Source organism: Rhizomucor pusillus (assembly GCF_041956525.1).
Source record: "Rhizomucor pusillus strain CBS 183.67 unplaced genomic scaffold VTP01scaffold_28, whole genome shotgun sequence".
NCBI lineage: Eukaryota > Fungi > Mucoromycota > Mucoromycetes > Mucorales > Lichtheimiaceae > Rhizomucor > Rhizomucor pusillus.
Genome location: NW_027192170.1, coordinates 74822 through 97318, shown reverse-complemented (window position 1 = coordinate 97318; position 22497 = coordinate 74822). Strand labels below are relative to the sequence as shown.

The window sequence follows — 22497 nt, the reverse complement described above, 5'->3', positions numbered from 1 at the left end:
GAGGATTGATTATGCGTTAATTCTACGTCTATCGTCTTATGAAACGCAACGGATAATCAGTGTTTATAAATATGAATGAATTTATTTATATACAGTGAGGACTTTAGTGATCAAAGTTTGTAATAGATTAAAGGGACAAATGCAGTTAGCGGAAGCAAGAACTGTGCAAACACTTGTTTACAATAATGTTATATATAACAGAATGGTTATTCAAAGGCGAATGTTACTCTCTTTTTAGCTTTGGCTTTTTTCCTTGGCTTCTCCGTGACTTGCTTTGAGTGAAGAGTATCTTGTGCTGATACTGTGATGTCAAGCTCCATAGTCGAATCCTTGACAACTGCTTCGACTAACGATGCGTCGTCGTTATCGTTGTCTATGTCAAAACTGACCACTTTTCGTTTTTTGCCAGTAGGCTTCAAGGACTCATTGTCTTCAATGTCCATTTCTTCCACGTCTAGTATATCGTCGCCAAGTGGTGGAGTAGGAAGATTACCAGGCGCTGGAGAGACCGGAGGTGAGACTCTAGCAGGCTTCTCTGGGGGTATAAACCAAATTTCGGTTTCAAGAGGTTTGATGGCTTGATGGAAAGATCCTTCAGGAGTTTGTCTGATATGCGAGGGTAACGGAACGAACGTAGCATGGTTCAAGATATTCTGCAGCTTTCGATCGGCATAGAATTCTTTCGAACCTATAAAACACATAAACAAAAGCAAATAAGGAAGGGTTTCCTTTACAACATTTACCTTGTTGTCGATCTCCCAGAGCTTTTCTTCGTTTCAATAATTCATACTCAATCGTATTACGAATAACCAGCGTCTCGACATACACCGGTCGAGTCTGCCCTAATCGATGGGCTCGTTTGGTGGCTTGCTGCTCCATGGCCGTCTGCCAAACTGGACTGACAAAGTAAACGCGGCTGGCTGCAGATAAGTTGATACCGTAAGCCGCTTTCTGTACAGACATGATAATGACGTTAAAACCTTCTGCGGTGTTAAAAGTAGTGAATGTATGCGAGCTTTTAACTGCATTCTATATTTAACGTTAGGTACTTTCAAGGACTCATTCAAGTTTACAAAAGAAATTACCTCTCCTCTTCCAAGGTACATTAATGGGTTCAGTTTGGCGAGCTGCAAGGCCAAGTAAATTTCTTGCATCTCGTTGTAGTGCTGCGAGAATATTATGCATTTTTCCGTCTTGTGATATTTGCTAATTTCATCCACGAGGTAGTTGATCTTGCTGCTCAGGCTACTAATGATCTTCACGTCCGAGAAAACGTTCTTGTTGTAAAATGTTTTTTGGATTTCTTCGTCTTCGTGGCCTGTATCCTCCCGTTTTGCTTGATCAATGCTCCGTAGCGTATCCTTAACAGGATTATACACAAATAGATCTTTTGTATCATTCTGCTTTAGAGCATTGCGCACATCGGTCATAAGGTCAACAACCAAGTCACCGTCAACAATGCAGTGATCATTTAGCATTTGGTTGCCATGCATAGGTTCATACACGCCCTTGTCGCCCTTGGCCCATCCCCACTTTTCTTTCATCAGTGGCGGTAAGCCAGATATCAAGAATGGAGGCGAATGCTTCGTCATCATTTGCATAAACACTGGGTCGTTCAAGGCTATTCGGAACGTTTCCAATATCTTGTAGAGAACCGGGTTATCTTCTCCATAGTCATCAGATCCATTCTTGACCTTTTCAATCGCCTCAAAGCAGTTTTCATAAGATGTCTGTAACCACTTCAAGTCAATAGAATGCCACAAGCAGCTCTGCCACAAGTTGTGAACTGTTTCTCTTAGAGGCTTGACATTGTTCTTGGAAAATAAATAATCAGGGCCTTCTCGTTTTGACAGTATGGCATTCAAGCCTATCATTGCAATCTGGCAATTATGTGCCTTTGTAACCCATATGTAAGTAATCAAGTATTTTTGACATTCTATTATATACTTACCACCCACTGATAGTAGTCGAAATCCAAGTCAACTTGCTTTTGATATAATGGTGGCAATACAACGTCCCGCTCAATATCAGCTTTTCGATTCCTGATCATGATCCGACCCAGCAAGTTTTCCAGATGAGAGACAGCCCAGAGTTGACCTTCAATGAAGGGAGCAGTGATAAGCTTATTCCATAGCTTCTTATCATCCTTGAAAGGCTGTAATCTCAGTGCATTTCCAAGCAGAGTGCCCAATCTAAGAAAACAGCATTCGTAAATCTCGTTCGTATCAAGTAATTAAATGACTAAAATGCGTACCTTTTAAAGTCTTCAATTTGCGCAGATCTTCCTGCATTCGCTGATTCCGTCAAATTCGGTGTCGGTGTACCAGTGCATATCCAGGTCCAGTTACTGAATAATTTGGTAGCGAGTTCTGATTGCCGACAATGACTGGCAAGCCGATGCCCTTCATCTGTTCACAGGTTTGAATCATCAATAAAATAGTTTCTTTCAAACATGGTAAACTGGTTACCATACCTGTAATAATTCGTTTCCAATGTACTTGGATCAATGGAGAAACATAATTCGACTTTTCTGTCTTCTGATCACATTTGCAGTCTCGTATCCGCGTATTTCTGATGTAAGGGCATTGACATAACCGTGAAATACCTATAGTCAAATAAAGTCTCTTAGCAATATGATCATCCACCGAGTGTTCCAAACCTTTTTTTCCATACCTTGGAAATCAAATCCACCTGCAGAGTACTCAGAGGCAAACCGACTTTCCGTCATCAATACCAGATCATAGCTGACCAATTCCTTTGCAGATGGCACAGGCTTCTTTATACTGTCCAAAAGCAAAAACCGTAATTGTCCATCAGAGACGTGCTAGAAATCAAAGCGAGGTTAATGTTTTGCTTACAATCACGTAATTGTAGCAAGATATACCTTGTATATTTCTCCCGTCCACTGCGCAACAAGGTTGTTTGGAACTGTAAAAGAAATCAGTTGAGACATTCTTTCGTGATAGACTTTTGAGATAGCAACGACTTACCGATTACCAAAGTCGCGCAAGAAGTGTATATGTCGAATGTAGGAAAGACGACATCTTTTCTTCGTTCTCTTTCCAGCATTAGAGGAGAGATATCGCACCATTCGTAGCATGCAGGATGCTTAAGCATTTTTTCCACTATATCCTTTGGGAGGTCATGTTCCCATTGCTTCCAATCGATTCCAGCTTCCAAAACACCAGCTGCGGCGATATCTCGAAGACTGTGTGGTCCGTTCGTCTCTTGCGCTTTCAACAAGTCCGTTCGCAATATGTTGCCGTTGCCGACAGAAGCGTGCAGGCCTTTGGTAGCCATTATCACTGCCAGGCATAAACAAGTTTTTCCTGTACCCTGGAAGCCGAAAGTCAAAAACCATCCAAATAATTTAATGAACAATTTCATGACTTGCCATATCTTCGCATATGATGCCACCAGCAATGTCATCTTGCAAAGGTGGCTCGGTTGTTACAACATTGGTAACTGAATTAAGATACAAGCTTGTGCCATCCATCGCTGTAAACTCGATGATATGCGGTTGCAAAACTTTCTGTGGAGCAAGTTCTCGCTGCAAAATCTTCCACAATGATCGCTAAAGTAACTCAATGAGTATTGTCATCGTACACTCGCTTTTCCTATCACTAACCTTTTGATATCTGTACAGATCCGTCTTCATACCAGCAGGACTTGATCGTTCAAGAAACTGGTCGATAAACTTTAATATTTCTGCGTCGCACATGCCATCGATCTGAGTACGAGTCGGCGACGGCATATGAACAAAGATATCCAACAACGATCGAGGTTCCTATCATGCAATTTGTCAGCAAAGTGATTCTCTATATGACGACGTAGTAGTATCAGTTGTTACCTTTCGAGTCCCAAACGGGGTCACTGTTTGAGAGTCTCGGGCAACGGACACATTGTCAAAGAGCTCTTGCCGTTGATCAGTCACTGTCAAAAGCTCGAGGAATTGCAAACTCTGGGTGGCGTTCGAAAATGTTGCCCTGGCAACAGCACCGTCGTTTACATAGAGTCGTAACCTTAACCAGTACTTGTCATTTGCGTAGTAGCGGCATGTTGCCCTGATCCGCCTTGAGGAACATTGCTTGCTGACAATCTTGGCTAAGCGGTCGTATGCAGAGCTTACTTGCCACTCCGATATATTAAAAGGCACCCAATCCTCTGTATCTTGCTGAGCAGCAGCAGGATAAGCAAGCTCTATGTCGATAGTTCCCAGCGCAAACTCATTGTCTGTAAGGACCATTTGAAAGCAGGAAGAGGACTATCTGAAACATCACCTGTCTTCGTGTCTAAAAGTACTCAAAACAAGTTTATTGTTATCCCGCTTTAAGCGGAAAGACAATGTATGAAAAATACATTTTTGAAAGGGGGGCACCAGCAGGTACCATGGGCAGTTTAACGTCATGCCCGGGACGGAGGGATGCTTCTACGTACAGAGAGGAGAATTGCTTGGATAGAATGATATGCACTTGCAAGCAAAAATACCTGTCACGCCGCACGCACGCCATAGAATATGAGTAAGATTTTGTATAGAGCATGCAAGAGATCACAGAGCACAGGGGAAGACGCCATAGAGCAGAGAAGCTGCATGCATAATTCGGTCAAGAGGTATATATAAACATACTTCAATCTGCATCAACGGTGGTCAATCGTTTGCAATCTTAGAAGATTTGATGTTCTAGCTTACCATATCATTTCTCTTCATTATTTCTGTAAAAGATGAAGAAAAAGAGATGTAGGGGGTATTGCTCATTTTATAGGTATCTCAACAAAAACTTTTCTGTTATCAGAGACAGTGCTTTACATCCGGAATATCGAATGCTGCTTCGCAGTACAATATCTTCTATGAACCGGCCCAGTGACATGTAAGGCCTACGAATCTTTCTGTGTTGTACTTACAGTATAACACTATTTGGAGCTTTCGATCTTCCTCCAGGAGCTTCCACAGAACGTGCTTACCTCTAAGCCAATTTTGTAGGTGTTCAAAAGTATACTTTGGATAGTGCATCGTGCCGAAACAGCCTCCCCAACGCTGGATTTATATCCGCCATCGAGACTCCGAATTATGCAAAGTCTGGCTATGCATCCGCCATCGAGGTTCCAGGTTCCATCGTTAACAACAGCAGGGAATAACATCTCTAGGCCATTGGATATACCTTACTGATTACTTGCGGTTTTGAAGGTTCGTCGATACTAGGGATAAGGAAGCATACATGCAACCGGGTCTGTGGTGTCTGAATTGTCGCTTTATCATGCAGCTTTCGCCATCTTCGTCTGGGTTCCAGAGCCGTAGTCTTAAGATTGGGCATTGTAGGCGAGAACGATCCGGATGTGTCAAAATGAGCTTCTGCTCAAGGTTATAACAGTAATGAAATGAAAATATGATTTCGATAACTACCCACTGTTATCGAGAACGCAATCTACTTTGTAATCTATATATCAACTGACAGCACTCGATGATAATATACCGCAGTATGACTTGCAATACGTACGCATTGTCACTGTTGTAGATGCATAGTCTGCTGGAACGTCGAACAGGATCGGTTTCACCACAATGGCTGTGACGTCGTTGGCGCAGTATTTTGGAAGTATAACATTAAGTTGGAGACGAAATGCTGAAGCGAAATATCAAAAGGAGAAACTTCCGTTGATTCGTCTTTCGAAGCTTTTATATGCATGCCGAGAAAAAAATATCATGGAAACCGATGGGAAAGCTTGACATTTCTGGATTTTAGCGATCCAAAAGGAAATCGAGCAACAAAGAAGGAAGTTGCACAAAGCGTTGTATCTTTTTGCGTGCTAGGTTCAATAAATTTCAGGATGAATTCGACGTTTGGAGAATATTTTCAGTGAATTCGAGGCGTTGTGCTACTCGCTTGGCCCTCATAAACCTCCATTCGATGGCGCAGGATCAGGTGGCAGTACTGAACTTTCGGTACATAATGGATTACCTTAGTAATACTGATCAAATAAACGCTTTAGCAGAAAAGAAGCAAATTAAATTAGACATCTTTCCTTAATGGTTATCGCCATTCTGCTTTATTTGCAAGTTCGCTTGCACTCAAAATTTTTTCATGCAGTGTCAAGCAAGAATGCGGATTACCCCAGAATCCTCAATCTTGGTGCGTAGGGGTGCGTGCGTGCGTGCGTGTGTGTGTCTGTGTGTGTGTGTGTATGTATGTGTGTAGAGCTTTATTTGTATCATTCACTTTTTTGCAGGCCTTAGTCCAGGTTTTCTGGAACAATACCGTCAGTCTGCGAATAAGCGTACGTTTTGGCATTGGTGTCGTCGTAGGCATAAAAGTCGGCTACAGTTAGCGGTCTCGTATTGATATTCTAGATGTAACTTTAGTGATATTCCATGTAAACATATTGTCATGCTCATATCGTACCTGCGTGTCTATATCTAGTAATTCACTGCTTGCCTCTACAGAAGAGACATCTTTCTGTACACTTCTGACATATTCTCGGATAGGTATCATGGCTGCATTTCGGCATAATTCTTTCAAGTCACTACCAGAGCAACCCGCTGTTCTCTGCACCAATTCATTCATGTCAAAATCAGGGGCCAGTTTGATATCCTTCAAAAGCTGTAGATCATCGATGTTAGTATCGGAATATCCAAAGCTTTTAAATTTCGGTTCTCACCAATTCCAAAATGCTTCTTCGCTGTGCATCAGTTGGCAGTCTGACAGCAAAACGTTTTGGCATTCTCCGTAAGATAGCAGAATCAATGTCATTTGGTCGATTTGTCGCTCCTAGTACGACAATTCGTACATCCTCTCCTGTTGTCAGCCCGTCCCAAAGACTCATGAATTCCGCTTTCATCATGCCCGTTGTTTCGTGGTCGGTGCTGCGACGTTCGCGCAAAAAGGAGTCTATTTCATCAATAAAGACGATCGATGGCTGTAATTTGCGAGCGAGCGAGAACAGGGCTGCCACGAGCTTATTCGATTCACCATAGTATTTGTCGGTCAAAGTTGATACGTGCAAGTTGATAAACGTCGCATTGCTTTCCTTTGCCAAAGCCTTTGCAAGCATTGTTTTGCCACATCCAGGAGGGCCATAGAGTAAGACACCCCTAGGAGCGCCCAAAAGTCCAGAAGCGGATGTGAACAGTTCAGGATAGCATAAAGGGTAGATTACACTTTCCCTTAAATCTTGAACAATGTGGTCTAAACCTCCAATCTCTGGAAACGGTACGCTGTGAGTAAGGGTCCCAGCGCCATATGTTGCATTGTTCCATCTACGTACGTTTGAAAGTAACGTTTATCTCATCTGCATGCACGACTTCGGCCGCAATGATTTGCTCGTATTCCGTGAGCTTCAAGTCTTTGACCTTTGTAGATAAGATGCGATAAATATATGAAGGACCATGAAACAAAGGCGACAAACTTACACCAAGCTTGCCAAGCACTCGTGAGCTTTTGTTCTTGGCTTCTTGACGTTTCGCCTTGCTGGGATCAAGCGAGCCGATTATCCATTTGAACGCAAAGTAAAACGCTACTTGCGACAATGCAAAAACGGCCACTAATGGCCAATAATGAGTTTCCAAGGCTTCATTGCAAAACCACAAGCGCATACCATCGGCCGCATACTTCTTGGTCTCTGGCCGTTGCATCCACGATTTAATCATTTTTTATTTTTGTGTGCAGCAAAATGGAAAGGGACGCCCCACAAAGAACCAAAAGTCAATTTTGACTGTCCACGTGAAAACTGACGTCCATTTTGCTTGTACGTCAGCACGTATACACGAAATACAGGACCTCGCAATACACATATAGATAGACAGAAGAGTAACTATTGACGTCTTCCTTTTTCTTCCTTGTTTACCATCAACGAGGACTGACACAAATATCAATAAAGAAATGCCTAGAATATCTCAAACGTCGTCGACTCAGGAGTCTTCCACTGAATCCAAGGAGTGTGTAGTAGCCACGCAGCGATCGTCTAGCTCTGAAAACCAGACCATGAAGTCTCACTCTCGTTCGACCAAAACGATGTCCACTGAAAGAATGGTAGAAGAGGAGGAAGAACAAGAGGACGAGTCGCCAGTAATACAATTAACTAAACTAGAGGTAAAGACGATGATGTCTCGGATGATATAACGATAGCTGCTCTTGCCTGATCAACGTATTATATATCCCTTAAGCAATACGGTATCGCCATTTCGGACATCAAGAAACTTAAAGATGCTGGTTATCACACTGTAGAAGCTGTGGCGTATACTCCTCGAAAGGCGTTGCTTGCAATTAAGGGTCTCTCAGAAGCAAAAGCGGACAAGATACTCAAAGAAGGTATGAAAACAATAATCGATTTAATAAACGCCAGCGGCAAGATTGAATCCGGACAATTTTAAAAGCTTCAAGCATGGTCAACTTGGGATTTACAACGGCGTTGGATGTCCATCAGCGAAGATCTGAACTTATCCATATCACTACCGGATCTAAAGAGCTAGATAAAGTTTTAGGAGGTACGTAGGGTTCATAGCAACAATTGTCGTCAACGACGCGTGTAATATGTTGTCGATGGATTAGGTGGCATAGAAACTGGCTCCATTACAGAGCTATTTGGCGAATTCCGTACTGGCAAGACGCAACTATGTCATACACTTGCCGTAACATGTCAGGTATTAATAAATAATCAAATAATAAGCCAAGCACCAGTTTATACAGGTATCCGGTTTCCAGCTCTCTTTATCCATGGGAGGGGCCGAGGGCAGATGTTTATATATCGACACCGAAGGCACTTTCCGTCCAAACCGCATCCTGGCTGCAGCGCAAAGGTACGTAAGTTGAGCAGGATTGTAGTACAACTAATAACTTGTTTTCACTCCTAAGATTTAATATGGCAGGCGAAGAGACACTGGATAACATTGCGTATGCTCGGGCTTACAACGCGGATCACCAGACAGCGCTTTTAGTCCAAGCATCAGCGTTGATGGCAGAAACCAGGTATGTTTCTATATCTTTTGCATAAACTAGTCCTGAACTGGCATTAAAGAATTTTATAGATTTGCCCTGCTGATTGTGGACAGTGCCATTTCTCTCTATCGCACAGACTATTCAGGTCGTGGCGAACTATCTGCTCGTCAAATGCATCTAGCCCGTTTTCTCAGACATTTGCAGCGATTGGCAGATGAGGTATGATTATTGGTTTTTCAATATCATTTAATCTCAATGTTTAACTTCGTCTGTCAAGTTTGGCGTCGCTGTTGTCATCACAAATCATGTGGTCGCGCAAGCAGACGGCGCGGCTAGCATGTTCAATGCAGATCCAAAAAGGCCCACAGGCGGACACATTGTTGCTCACGCCTCGTGCACTCGGTAAAGCTACAACATCAGATCGCAAAACGAATACATATTTTTAACATGGACTATATCCAGATTGTACTTGCGCAAAGGCCGAGGAGAGAGCCGTATATGCAAAGTCTATGACTCTCCGTCTCTACCTGAGAATGAAGCTATATTTGCTATAATGGAAGATGGCATCGGTGACGCTACGGAGTAATGCAATACAATCTATGAGTTCTATGAGTTCTATAAACTAGAACGGCCTACTTTATTTTTTGCTAGAGGGAGCGTTGGAAGTTGAGTCGTTGATAGTGTTCTTGGAGCTGACAGCTTGAGAAGTCTTGAAGGATATGATGTTATTGTTCTTGGTTATAACAGCATCTTCCGCGAGCTAGATCATTTATGTTAGGACCTATAAAGAGATGCTTTAGATATCACTACTTACTCTGATGTTTCCTGCGGTTTCAGCATATAGGTAATATTTGTCGATCTCTGGGTGCAAAATCTTGGCAAAGTCTCTGACTGTAGTGCCAGGCCATACCAGAATGCAATCCTGGAAAGCTCTATCTCTATGAGAGCTAGAAAAGTATCGTGAGACAGAGTGTTACCAGAATATGAGCGATTCCTACTTTGAAGAACTGAAGGATGACAAGTTCTTGACGGGATATACAGGAATAACTCCCAGCATTTCGATAGCTCTAACAAGGACATCCTGGACACCCGTCGACCCATATCTATACAGAACCAGGTCTGCATCCCGCATTCTTAGTTTCTCCAGAACATGTTTTTATCCACTGTCTGCGTTTAATACCTTGTACTTTTTCCACCCGTCTATGGACGTGCAAAATTACATAAGTGACTATTACATGGGATAAACAAAGCATCCTTATACATACCCTTTTAGCTTTTCATCCATTTCCTTTAAATTAGAATCAGGCTATACGATACATTTGAACATGTTAGAATAATTATTGCTTGGCAGGTCATTCTCTGACGAACGCTTACCAAGTCGTCTTTAGTCTCCACAATATCTGTTCCTTCGACGTAGTTGATGAAGCCCTGCTTTTGTATCTTTCTCAAAAAGTTTTCTGCAAGTGCGCTGGTCAATACGAGTTTGTTCTAAAAAATGGATCAAGCTGTTAGGAATCATATAATGTTGATGATTAGCTGTGGATTGCTCTTACAGGATCATATTTTCGCATGATACGAGTGATGTTCTTGTCCGAGTCCGGCATGTCGATTTTATTCATTGCCTGTTGAAACATGACAAAGTGTTGATAACTTTGGAAAATAAACCGGGTATTTTATATACTTACCACGATGGTGGGAAATCGCTCATCCATAAAAAAATCGACCAGCTTTTTGACAGTTGCTTCGTCCCACGACTCCAATGGTTCTTTGATTCCACTTTTATCCAGCGCTTTGGCGACTATCGAGGAGTTTGATCCGTAGCCTATCAAATATTTAGTTTTGCATCCCAGTTATCAGACAATGTTCCCCTCAGCGAACATACCGGAAAACTGCGTCTGCAAAGTATCCACCGGGTTCGCCTCTATAGTAGGTAAGACATGTATTAGAATCATGATTCTATCATGATTGATCTCCTCCTCAAAGTATTTACTCAATGCTACGTGTCGTCGTACAATGCTTCCCCATCGTTTCATCAAGTTGTTTGTGATCCAAGAATGTATTTCACCTCGCAACCAGTTGATGTCGTTGATCGGATCATAGCCCTGAGTTTCCTTTCCATTCTGATCCGTGGTGCCGCTCACATCAACAACGTGAATCAAAGCATGTGCGTGTCGCAAATCGTCCAGGAACTGGTTGCCGAGGCCTTGACCTTCTGACGCGCCAGGAACCAGCCCGGCAACGTCCATGATCTGTATCGGCACATATCTCGTTCCATCCACACATCGTCCTTGATTAGATAGTGTGTAAATATCGCAATATATAGCTGTGTAAAGTGATCATCTTGCACCGTACCATATCGTGGTCTGCATTGATCTTGTTTGTTGTGCTTTTTGCACGGACACTCGACAGGTACGTAACTCACACCATGGTTTGGCTTAATTGTCGTGAATGGATAATTGCCTGGTTACAGCCGATTTAGCTTTTGATTTTTGATTTTTTTTTTCGGCCTATGTTTATCAGTCATATTGGAACAAAAACTTGCCAACTTTGGCGGAAGCGTCCGAAACTGTATACGTTGCCAAGTTTTTGATTAGGCAAATAGCAGAGGGTAATGGTCCACAGAAATTTCGTAATTACCAGCATTCAAAAAGGACGATTTGCCGGCTGAAGGTTTGCCAACACATGCCAGCAGCACTTCTTTGACCATGTCAAATTCTTTCGATATAAAGCCACGGAAGGTGGTTTCGAAACGGTCTATTACACCTTTTCAAATTTGGAAACTGAGCTCGAATTGGACTAACGCAGCAATGTTGCCAGGACGACAACAGTGTCATGAGCAGTCAAGATGATTATAGACTAGGATAAGCGTATTTGAAGCTATGGCATCAAACACAAATACGATTGTATATATCTTGTTGTGATTTGTATATGTGATGGTTAGCGGAGGCTTGCTCCTTCTTCAAACAAGATGTATCAGTTTTGCATCGCATTAGCAGTAATTGTAGAGCTTGCGAAATAGAAACGTGTCAAGTCAGAAAGAAGGGCATGTGTTTAATATATCCAAATTTCGTAGATGCAAATTCGTGTACGGAAGACGTGAACTCTCTCGAAGCGGAAAAACATTAACCCGATCTGGTGAAGCATAAACTTTGGACGGGTATTTGTCAGCTTTCTCCCGCCGCCATGCTTTTGTTCCGCACCTCTTCCTTCGCTGCTTCAACGCGTATCCTTTCCACTGCATACCTAAGACGAGCCATGTCGACCATGAAAGCAGTAGTCGTAGAAGAAACCGGCGGTGTGGATAAGCTACTTTACAAGGACATACCGCGTCCCTCTGCTCAAGCAAACAGTGTCCTCATAAAAAACCACGTTATCGGTAACGCCTAGGCCATTTGTATGCAAACATGCTCCTAAACAATGTATACAACGTTCGGAATAGGTGTAAACTACATTGACACGTACCATCGCTCTGGTCTTTACAAGCTTCCCCTGCCATTTGTCGTTGGACGCGAAAGGTGCGCACAGACTGCATATGCATAGAGAAGCAGCAGAACTAAAACTCGGTAACGTTTACAGCGCAGGTGAAGTCGTGCAAGTAGGCGACGGTGTGAGCGACTTTAAAGTGGGCGACCGAGTAGTGTATATTGGTGGAGACACGTATGCCGAGTACTCGGTCGCAAAGACAGATAACCTCGAAAAGATCAAGAACAATGTCGATTATGAGACCATCGCCGCCGTGGGTCTCCAAGGCTTGACTGCTTGGACTATGGTTCGTGATGGATACCCAGTCAAAAAAGGAGGTAATGACAAGATTCCGATGTATGTTACAATACACTATTCACCACGCCTGCACTTTGTGTGTGAAATGACGTTTAGATTACATTCTCGTGCACGCCGCAGCTGGTGGCGTCGGCTTGATACTTTGCCAGCTATGCCACTATCTCGGTGCAACTGTCATTGGCACCGTAAGCAATGCAGAAAAGGCCGAACTGGCCAAGGCCAACGGTGCAGACTATATCATCGATTATACAAAGGAAGATGTTGTTGCACGAGTCAATGAGATCACCAACAATCTCGGATGCCACGCAGTTCTGGATGGTGTTGGCAAGTCCACCTTCGAGACTTCGCTTGCATGTGCTCGGCGACTGGGTACAGTGATTTCGTTCGGCAATGCTTCCGGTGCAGTGCCTCCGGTAAGATTTAATAATATCGACGAGGAAAGATAACAAAAAAAAAGACTGAATTTGGTATAAAAATATAATATATAGATTTCTCTTTTGTCCTTGTCGGCAAAGAACCTTAAAGTGATGCGTCCTACCTTATTCAACTATCTCGTGACAAAAGAAGAACGGGAAAAATGGTGGGGCGAACTATTCGATCTCCTGAGCCAGGGAGTGATCAAGCCGCATATCTACAAGGTCTATAACTTGAAGGATGCCCAGCAAGCACACATTGATATCGAGAGCAGAAAGACTACTGGCAAGCTGCTCATTAAGCCTTGAAAAAGAGAAATAAACAGCTGTTTGTATAATTGTCTTTGACATCATCATAGTAGAAAATGTGAGCGGGAGTCCAATTGCAGGTATTGTCGGTCAACAGTGACAAACTCGAGCTGTATGCTCAAGTGGACTGCAGCGTACTTCGTGCTACGTTTGTGATATGCGGCGGTAAGTAATAAGCATACGTAGTTTACTGCTCAGCAATATAATACTCAGAATAAGTAGTTCTCAGCAGTGGTCATCAAGTGCATAATTCTGTCAATTAGCGCGAACATGGATATGCAGGTATGTAAACATGTATGTAATTTGTAGCAGCAGCTGATGTGCAGACTATTTTAGGTGAATTGACGATGGCACACAAGTGAAGCCGAAAGTATGACTCGACTTGATCATTTATTATCTGAGCAACAATTCCTTCATTCATGGTTCAATGCTTACATCACAGTCGCCAGAAGAGTTGGGAGTAGGAAGAAAATGAGAGCTAAATGGAGTAAAATGGGCACACAAGCGAGTCCCCAAAGAGTACAGGCACGCCGTGCGGTGAAACCAGGTAAAGAGCGGATTTCGGTTGTACATTATCTTGTGCGACCCATCAATTTTCCCTGTTTTCAGCAGCATTCTATTTACGGCGGCACTCAATTTGACTTGTACACCCACTGCTTTCGGTTTTTCAGTGTGAACAGCTCGAATTCTTTATTGCTGCTCATTCTTTCGCACTTTCTTTCTCCTCCTTCACTCACTCTCCTTTCTCTCTTTCCTTCGCCTCTCGGAATGAAGTCAATACTTGTTCTCGCTGCTGTCCTTGCAGTCTTCTTGCAAACTGCTCTTGCCAGTATCTACTCTCAGCTTCAATTCATGAAGATTGAGTCTCCCAAGGACGGCCAGGATATCCGTGCCGGCGACTACTTGACCGTCAAATACGTGATGCAGCCTTTGATCAAGAGTACGTATACAATTATTATCCACAACGATGCCTATACGTGTGCATGATTGTTCTGACGCAATGCCTCCATAGATCAAGTCTCCATGGGCAAGGCTCTTAGCTTGGATATCAACTTCCACAGCCGTAAGGGCAACAAAAAGCAGCAGCAGCTCGGTGCTATCCACAAGTCCTGGTATGCATTTTTATTAAATCTCGAGCTACTACTGCAATGTATATACAATGCTGACGATGAATAATTCTGTAGCCCTGTCGAAGCTCGCGACGACAAGTATGTCACTTACACCAAAAAGTGGCGCATCCCCGAGAACACCAAGCCCGGTTCCTACGCTGTCGATTTCGTTGAAAGAGTCCAATTTAGACGCACGCAGATCACTTCTACCGAGACTGTCAAGATCAACGTTGTCGATTAAGTTTTTAGACTGCGTTCACACCCGTTCCTCTTGTCCTTCAAATGTATTCCCTCAGATTCAATATATTTCAATTAAACAGAAATTCTGTATACTATCGATACATCAAAATTACCGTTGTGTGTCTGTTTATGCACGCTGCATCGTCACTGCAAAGTGCATTTTTAGTTAATTGCCTAAACAAACCATGCCACCGGACGAGCTCCGCGAACTGAAGCTGTTGCCAAAACAGAAAAGCATCGTAATTGGCATGTAGGAAATGTTGCTATCCAAGTAGTAGATCTTTAAGATCATATTTCACGGCAGAGAATTATCAAGAAACCTGCATAGGCATGTAAACTCTAAGACAACTTTGCACAGAAATCGCCGGTGTTGCTAAACTGCGTCTCAACATGCTACCAAACGCACAATGGCTCTCGGAACATGCATATCCCGTTCCAAAATGGATCATGCTTGCAAACATAAAGTTGGCACAGACAGGAAAGTCGAGCTGCTTGGTCTTTACACCAAATCATCCTCACCAGTTTGCCGGCACTGGTAGCAATCATCATAATCTGGTTTTTAAAGATCGCGAACGCGTCTTGAACACAACCATTAGCTACAGAAATGCATTTGCATCAAAGAAAGAGAAATAAACGATGTATATTGAGAAAAATGTCTATTAATTTGCAGACATGACAAAACAAAAAACCAAGTTTTTCCTCTGGAGGACCAGAGCACATAAAAACAAGGTTTTTTATGTAGGATTCGCGTTCAAAGGACAAGACCGTTTATTGTATACGTTTCGTTTTCGTGCGTGTATATCGTTCGACAATTTACTGGTCCTTGGAGGCCTCGAGCTTGGCGTAGAAAGCATCACGACGTTGAACGCTGGGAATGTGGTAGTGGTGCCACCAGACGTAGCCGCCGGTGGAAGCGAGGGAGCCGGCAATGATGAGATCCTTGATGAATTGCTTGCGGAATTTGCCAACGATGGGAGCAATCATTTCCAACGGTAGAGACGAGAAGAGGGGGGAGAACGAAAATAAAAGTTTCTGTCTGCTGTTGTTTTTCGTGTGCGGGCGGGCCCTGGCAACCAGCCGCCACAGCAAATTTGAAGCTCAGAGCATCTCGCTCATCGTCCATCACACTCACACACTCTCCATGGTTTCTGTTGCATACTTGTCTCCTTCTACAAACTTGTTCAACAATAAGAGATTCGGCGAACAATAGCTCTTTGTTGCGTACATGCGCGCCTCATTTGATTTCGCCTAATTGGCAAGCTAAGAACGAAGTGATGCCTTAAGAAACGTGGCTGGAACTCGGCGTTGCGATTTTGCCAGAAAGCTACGTATACGCGCCTCTGTGGTCGCTTTCCTGATACCAATCTACTACTCATAATCAACTACACTTTCCTCTTTGGTTCTTCTCTGACAGAAAATCGGAACCTTGAAGCCGTGAGAAACAAAGTTACCGGTGACCGAAACCATGCCTTTTATGTAAAGCAAGGCACGAAACAGAAAAAAGTCTTTCTTCTTCTCTCGCGAGATTCTATAGTTTGAGACGTTATGAGCAGCAGCGGAAAGATCCTCAACTACGGTTCATTCAACCTTGACCAGTTCTTCAGCGTGCCTCATATTTGCCAGTCCGGTGAGACACTCTCTTCGACGAATTTTTACATTCGCGCTGGTGGCAAGGGTAAAGTTGTTCGCTTATCGACAGTAGTGAGCAAAAACATGTCGAGATATTGTTGTACTGATATATAGTTTCATAGGCGCAAATCAATCGATGGCTTTGGCAAAGGTAAGCGAGCGCGAAATGGAAAGCAGAACGCCGCTCGATCTGTAGTGTTTAAACTCAAGGCCTAAAATCAGGCAAAAGCACCTGTTTACCACGCAGGCAAGCTGGGTTACGACGCCGTGTGGGTATGTATCGAGGAGGAGGAGAGATATTGTCAATGCGATGGGCTTGGAGTTCTCATACGCGTCGGTGAATGCATTGCTAGGTCAAGGAGCATCTAAGTGAAAATGGTGTTGACATGACCTACACGACCATCTCCGAGAACGAGGTAACTATCACAGAAAGGAAGGAAAAAGGAGGACAAGGAACAAAACTGAGCAAACTTTTTGTATGGGTTTCTAGAGCAACGGACGTGCGTTTATCCAAGTCAGTCAAGCGACCGGCGACAACTGCATCGTATTGTATCCGGGAACCAACGGCACTTACACTGCCAACGACGCCGCCAAGGTGTTTGAGCACTTTGGACCAGGAGACTGGATTGTGCAGCAGAACGAGATCAGCCAGGGTGGCGAAATCATGCAACTGGCTGCCGAGAAAGGCCTGCAGGTGCTGTTCAACCCCGCACCTCTTACGCCGGGAATTGTCGATGCGTTCCCGTTCGATAAGGTCACTATCCTTGTCGTCAACGAGCACGAGGCAGCCGATTTGAACAAGGAGATCGGCGGCCCTGAGAATGCACAGGGATTGAATCTCGCTGGCGAGCTGCTTAACAAGTTCCCAAAGATGCAAGGTGTCGTAGTCACTCTCGGTGGCGACGGCGTAGTGGCAAAGTTTAGACAAGAACAGGATGGTCGGGTAAGAGACTTTATCGTGCCTGGACGGAAGGCCAATGTCAAGGACACAACAGGTGCTGGTGACACTTTTGTGGTAAGTGGTAGTAAGGCGGAGAAGAAGAGCATTTCAAGTTCTCCATGGCCGCAATGTAATAACTTTAAAATTTTGACAGGGATTCTTCTTGGCAGCTTTTGTAAGATCGGAAAAGGATGACTACTTTGTGCGTGTCCAGCGCGCACTAGAGGAAGCCAACGTTGCTGCATCCATCGCTGTGGAGCGTGAGGGATCCATGATCTCGGTGCCAACACTGGACGAGGTTCGCCAGCGCCAGGCTGGAAATCTCTAAGCATTTGTCCAATACTAAAAATGTAGCTGAGTCTTAAGCATCCTCGTGGATGAATATTTGACGTTTGCAGAAGCACGGCCTATGTAACATAGCAATCTACTCATTGTATGCCTACAAGATTCGAAATAGTCTTAACTTAAAATGTATAGCACCAAATGAATGATACACGACATCAGTCTCGTTGCCAGGCTGTCGATTTGAACATCTTCCCGAGAAACTGGGTTATGCATGCTCATTCTGACTAGTATCGTGCCTATTTTGTATAATAACAGCCACCGACACCGGGCCCCTTTTTATCATCATTATCATCAACGTTACAGAGGAGCGGGCATCAGCAGGAAGAAGGGGTGCAAGAACGTGAAAAGTTTAGGATGTGGCGGCTGCAAAATTTTAGCGCGGGTCGCTTTGCGTAGGTTCACGCCCGCGCACAACCCAACAACGCAATATATCTCTGTCTCTCTCTTTTTCTCTCTTTTGCCTTCCATCCCCCCTTTCTTTTCTTCCTTCCTTCCACCTCGTTATCTTCTTTTTTCTTATTAGCTCCCTATTCCATCCGGGCATATATTTATATATATATATATCTGTTCCCCCATCCGCTCGTTAATGTCCATTCTGTATTATTCGTTGCTAGTTCTATGTGGGCTCTGCGCTGCTGTAATGGCACAGCAGAACGTACCCACCGTTGACGACAATGGTTTCAAAGACCAGACGAACCAGCCAGACGAGGATAATCAAAGCTGGCTGGAGAAGCACGATCGATACATTTTCATTATCGTCATTGGTATCCTCTTGCTCGCTCTTTTGATCTGGTATATCGTACGAAGCGTGCGGGGCATGCGTAAACGGCTGGCCCGCGAAAATGAGCAGATGATGCAACCTCCTCCACCGTACTACAACCAGCCCATATCCGAAGCTGTCACGGTGCCCATGTCTGGCTACCAGAAACTCGATACGCCTGCTGCTTCTACAGCTGCAAATGGCCAAGTGCAGTACACTCACCGTTACTAATATCTTGCGCGCGTCCCGTACTACTCCTTCCTTCTTCTTTTTCTTTCTTCCTTGTTTCTTTTTCCTTTCTTTTCTTTTTCAAAAAAGAACAACCTGTCTCTAGTTGTCATACCTCGTACTTTACCACCTTTATATATACATAAATCCTTTGTTCCACCAGAGTCGAGACCAGTCGATCCTTAAAAAGCAACTCGAGGAAATGAGCGGGGTCAGGGAAAAAAGTTCTTCGTCCGACAGATCGGCTTCTGCTGGCTGTACATTGACAACCCCAATGGGGCTGCTACAGTTACCGACGGAAGGGAGATTGCATAAACTGAAAAAGCAAGTAGGCGGATCAAGAGCTATCGATGTTTACAATTTCGCCTCCAAATAGGTCAATGGCTACATGCTGAGGATGACAAATAGAGAAACAGGGCGTGCCGATCTTTTCATCTAGCTCACAGGAGCAAAAGGACACGGACCCAAAGGAACAACAAAGTAAAAGATATTGACGCATTTCACAAACCTGTCAAGAAATGTGACAAAGTCATGCCCAGCTCCTCCCGCCAAGTGCATGCAAGCCTCGGTGCATAGTTCAGATGGTGAGCATTAAGACACTTACTGAACACGGGGCGCAAGGCCCTATCCACCTGACTCGTGGATTTATCTTTTTAGTTTGGAGCGCAGCCTTTTGGATCAGCTCACCGGGGCACTGGACGAATCTGGTGTTTCTTGTTGCGGAGACCAGGATGGTTCGACCATAGTCTCTGTTTCGCTAGCGATTCTTTTCCGTCGTGGAGCACCGGATGACGCCATAATCTCTCTTTCGCCAGGACGTCCTCGGGAACCGGATATCACCGTAGTCCCTCTGTCACTAGCTGTTCTCTGTCGACTTGATGGCCGGATGAACCAGCGTGGGCGCTCTTGGAACCGTAGCATGTACCGTGTAATAGAGGTCAGATTGTCTGAAGCATTACCATCGCGATGAAATACAAGGTTGCAATTCTGGCAAGTAACTACTCGGAACACCTTTTCATGACCATCGTCCAATCGAGCCGCGTCTTGTTCTGATACCACAGGGGTCCGCTGCAGAAAATCGACTCGTTGCTTCCGACCTTGCTTGGTGCAATAGCAGCACATTTTTGAGGAGAGATACTCATCGACTCTTGTTGGTATATCGGCGTTCGTGCTATCACAACCTCGGTTACGTTGCTTGATTCTCCGGTACAGGGCATTGGCAAGCTTGTGATCCATAGGCACGGTTTCTGGATAGGCCTCAAACGGAGCTTCGTGTATGAATATGGTAGCATCCTCGTTGGCGAAATCGCGAGTGTAACATCGGGTGTCTCGCCTGGCATCCAACTGCTGGATGATTGCGTGCTTGATGACTGGGGTAAAGCTCACCCATTGCCTCGCGTACTTTTCGCGGAGACGATCCTTCAGTGCATTGAAGCTGCGGTTCAAGACTTCGTTCAGCCGCTGTGCCTTCTTGAAAGCCAGACTTTTCTTGGCTTGCAGCCGAGCTCCGTCAATTCGTCCATCGCACCAAGCACGAAAAGCCTGGAAATGTCAGTGTAGTGATCTTGCTGTTGAACTCCTTCTCGACGGGAACTGGTAACGCGCCAGAGCCCTACAGCGTACTCCTGAAGCAACCAGAAGAAATGGCAGCAAAATCGATGCAGACCGTCCTGATCCGGTTTTGTCGGAGATAAGAAGGTATGTGACCCTCTTCTGTCGTTCGTGTTTGTCGAAGGTATGCATGCAGTCCTTTAAGACCCAACTAACTACGAAATATAGTATACTTTAATATATAAATATAAATAAGTTGTAGCTGTGTAATACTCACAACTATTCAAGCAGTTTAAGCTTGAGATACGAGATTAAATATGGTTTTTTGTTTTTTGTATCTGATAGAACATCAGCATCTATACGAACTGTTTATATACTGGAACTTGTATGCTTACATTTCAGAGAAGGTAACAGTTTCAAAAGTGTTAAAGATTGTGGTGATTTTGGTTTCTTTTGGTGCTAACAAACAAACTATCGATAATCTTATCAACCATTGTCGTCGGGTTTGGATATACTCACGGTAAGGTTTGGAAAATAAGTGATATTTGAAAATGTTCGCTGTGTTGCTTTGAAGTGAAAAAGAACTATGTTGATGTATGGGTGGGAATGGTTTTTTGACAAAACGGTCCGGGAAAGGAAATGGTTGATCAATGCTAGAATCTTGTCTTTGACAAGCATGAGGCTTGATCTGTTACACGAGTCACTTGTCAATCTCTCGTAATAGCTATTTACTCTCGCCTTTTGTAGGAAGCTCTACACCGAGTCAAGTGATTGATTCCCACAAACGAGGTATTCTTTATAGTCATTTATATACCTGCAATGACAATCAGCTAGAATCGATTCTGTGGATAGATATAAAACAATGACAAGGACCGTTCTGCGAATTCTTCATTTCGACTACCGAGAGATCTATCCTCAATACAAGCATATCTTTCCATTTTACGAACATTGACGGCGCCGATGTATTGATAAGGTACTGCATCATCTCTATCAATCTTCCGGGCCAAAGCATTTGAAACTCTGAGCATACAACACTGTTTTAGGCCTTTTTCTTGAATTGTACAAGCGAAACATAATGAATCATAGATATAGATCCTATCCATTTTCCTTTTCTTGCCACAGACGTAGTGATAAACCATTCTTTACATGAAAAAATGCATGTTTGTTTCTAGATATTTTAGTTTGGAGGACTAGAACATAAACCTACAGTTCTCCAAGCAGGCGAACATGAGCTCCAGCTCAAGATATGCTGATCAAAGTGTATAGTTTCGGTTAGCGACGTACGAATATTAGGTATGCTACTGGAATGCTACTGGAATCTCTTAATATCGTTGATAAATATGGGAGTCGATCCACATCAGCTCCCGTGCAAAATCTTTAAAGTAAAATACTACATCTTGTATGCAACTTGATGAAGTGTATGCATGACAACATCCTGCGGTCACACTTGAAAACATTTAGGAAAACGACCCAAGGATTTATCGTGTCAACTGATGAAACTCGCAGGATTGGTGGTATATAAATCCATAGAAGATCGAAGGAAAAAGGCATCATGAACCCGGACCAAGTAGACCGTATCCTCCAGCGGCTCACCGGCCGAGGGTTGGTGTTTTTTGTTAATCAACAGTATAAAAATCAATATTTCAAACACCATCGTGGGCGTGGCCGTGGTGGCCGTGGTCGTGCCGTAAGTCTACATTTTTGAAAGTAAAATACTTAATGACCAAAGCAATTAAAATGATTCTCAATAGCGTGGCGGCGTCAATCGCTGCAATCGTCCTCCCTGCTGGTGGCGGCGACCCCAGCAGCAGCAGCAGCAGAAAGACGAGGAGATGCAGTTAGAGTGATTTTTTCTGCATATACTTATTTCTTTACTTTTTTGTATATTTTATTTTTTATATAATGTACTTCTTTTGATATGTGGTTGAAACCATCTTATCAGTGTAGATATGACCCTTCCAGCATAGCTTTATGTATGGTATATGTTCTGAGGGCATGAGCCTTCATCATTGTCTTCTACATAAATATTATCCTTCTAAATCCTCTCACTTGACGTGACTTATTGTAGACCGTCATTGTCTGCAATAGGGCCTCTGCTAAATCCTTGTACTTGTTCTCAGTTTTAACTTGTCAGTGTAAGGCAATTGATATTCATAAAGCATTATATTCTGGTATTTCATCAAATTCCTCGGTTCAAGAGAGATAGTTTACAATTGACGATCGTAAAGACACACGTTAATTCCAGGAGACTGTTGGACTCACTTAT

The 22497-nt window shown here is 43.6% G+C and overlaps 11 protein-coding genes across 11 annotated transcripts; 6 read left to right on the top strand and 5 right to left on the bottom strand.

Moving 5' to 3' along the window:
• Nucleotides 1-206: 206 nt before the first annotated feature.
• VTP01DRAFT_6051 (uncharacterized protein) lies at nt 207-4246 on the bottom strand (the record flags this gene model as incomplete). Its single annotated transcript, XM_069384910.1, has 12 exons — nt 207-688; nt 744-1029; nt 1086-1895; nt 1952-2192; nt 2255-2408; nt 2474-2605; nt 2674-2824; nt 2885-2928; nt 2991-3336; nt 3395-3574; nt 3629-3787; nt 3851-4246. The coding sequence occupies 12 exons, from the start codon at nt 4244-4246 to the stop codon at nt 207-209; spliced, it is 3381 nt and encodes a 1126-aa protein (XP_069234751.1).
• Nucleotides 4247-6225: 1979 nt separating this feature from the next.
• Nucleotides 6226-7639, bottom strand: VTP01DRAFT_6050 (uncharacterized protein; the record flags this gene model as incomplete). The annotated part of the gene is made up of 6 exons (XM_069384909.1): nt 6226-6339; nt 6396-6593; nt 6652-7193; nt 7258-7342; nt 7403-7533; nt 7588-7639. The coding sequence occupies 6 exons, from the start codon at nt 7637-7639 to the stop codon at nt 6226-6228; spliced, it is 1122 nt and encodes a 373-aa protein (XP_069234750.1).
• Nucleotides 7640-7871: 232 nt separating this feature from the next.
• VTP01DRAFT_6049 (uncharacterized protein) lies at nt 7872-9513 on the top strand (the record flags this gene model as incomplete). Its single annotated transcript, XM_069384907.1, has 9 exons — nt 7872-8081; nt 8156-8300; nt 8366-8476; nt 8541-8632; nt 8679-8788; nt 8844-8957; nt 9017-9146; nt 9205-9329; nt 9390-9513. 9 exons carry the CDS (start codon nt 7872-7874, stop codon nt 9511-9513), a joined length of 1161 nt encoding a protein of 386 aa, XP_069234749.1.
• Nucleotides 9514-9564: 51 nt separating this feature from the next.
• VTP01DRAFT_6048 (uncharacterized protein) lies at nt 9565-11634 on the bottom strand (the record flags this gene model as incomplete). The annotated part of the gene is made up of 13 exons (XM_069384906.1): nt 9565-9687; nt 9742-9874; nt 9926-10046; nt 10108-10127; nt 10193-10233; nt 10302-10415; nt 10481-10549; nt 10613-10749; nt 10810-10848; nt 10918-11214; nt 11280-11387; nt 11470-11493; nt 11565-11634. The coding sequence occupies 13 exons, from the start codon at nt 11632-11634 to the stop codon at nt 9565-9567; spliced, it is 1296 nt and encodes a 431-aa protein (XP_069234748.1).
• A 476-nt stretch (nt 11635-12110) lies between these two features.
• VTP01DRAFT_6047 (uncharacterized protein) lies at nt 12111-13429 on the top strand (the record flags this gene model as incomplete). The annotated part of the gene is made up of 5 exons (XM_069384905.1): nt 12111-12303; nt 12367-12442; nt 12504-12727; nt 12804-13120; nt 13196-13429. 5 exons carry the CDS (start codon nt 12111-12113, stop codon nt 13427-13429), a joined length of 1044 nt encoding a protein of 347 aa, XP_069234747.1.
• A 768-nt stretch (nt 13430-14197) lies between these two features.
• Nucleotides 14198-14779, top strand: VTP01DRAFT_6046 (uncharacterized protein; the record flags this gene model as incomplete). The annotated part of the gene is made up of 3 exons (XM_069384904.1): nt 14198-14369; nt 14442-14541; nt 14614-14779. 3 exons carry the CDS (start codon nt 14198-14200, stop codon nt 14777-14779), a joined length of 438 nt encoding a protein of 145 aa, XP_069234746.1.
• Nucleotides 14780-15591: 812 nt separating this feature from the next.
• VTP01DRAFT_6045 (uncharacterized protein) lies at nt 15592-16005 on the bottom strand (the record flags this gene model as incomplete). The annotated part of the gene is made up of 2 exons (XM_069384903.1): nt 15592-15844; nt 15911-16005. The coding sequence occupies 2 exons, from the start codon at nt 16003-16005 to the stop codon at nt 15592-15594; spliced, it is 348 nt and encodes a 115-aa protein (XP_069234745.1).
• A 318-nt stretch (nt 16006-16323) lies between these two features.
• VTP01DRAFT_6044 (uncharacterized protein) lies at nt 16324-17675 on the top strand (the record flags this gene model as incomplete). Its single annotated transcript, XM_069384902.1, has 6 exons — nt 16324-16453; nt 16530-16558; nt 16630-16680; nt 16761-16823; nt 16898-17422; nt 17502-17675. The coding sequence occupies 6 exons, from the start codon at nt 16324-16326 to the stop codon at nt 17673-17675; spliced, it is 972 nt and encodes a 323-aa protein (XP_069234744.1).
• Nucleotides 17676-18332: 657 nt separating this feature from the next.
• VTP01DRAFT_6043 (uncharacterized protein) lies at nt 18333-18683 on the top strand (the record flags this gene model as incomplete). Its single annotated transcript, XM_069384901.1, has 1 exon — nt 18333-18683. One exon carries the CDS (start codon nt 18333-18335, stop codon nt 18681-18683), a length of 351 nt encoding a protein of 116 aa, XP_069234743.1.
• A 675-nt stretch (nt 18684-19358) lies between these two features.
• VTP01DRAFT_6042 (uncharacterized protein) lies at nt 19359-20423 on the bottom strand (the record flags this gene model as incomplete). The annotated part of the gene is made up of 2 exons (XM_069384900.1): nt 19359-20222; nt 20304-20423. The coding sequence occupies 2 exons, from the start codon at nt 20421-20423 to the stop codon at nt 19359-19361; spliced, it is 984 nt and encodes a 327-aa protein (XP_069234742.1).
• Nucleotides 20424-21783: 1360 nt separating this feature from the next.
• Nucleotides 21784-22078, top strand: VTP01DRAFT_6041 (uncharacterized protein; the record flags this gene model as incomplete). Its single annotated transcript, XM_069384899.1, has 2 exons — nt 21784-21918; nt 21983-22078. 2 exons carry the CDS (start codon nt 21784-21786, stop codon nt 22076-22078), a joined length of 231 nt encoding a protein of 76 aa, XP_069234741.1.
• Between the last annotated feature and the right edge of the window lie 419 nt (nt 22079-22497).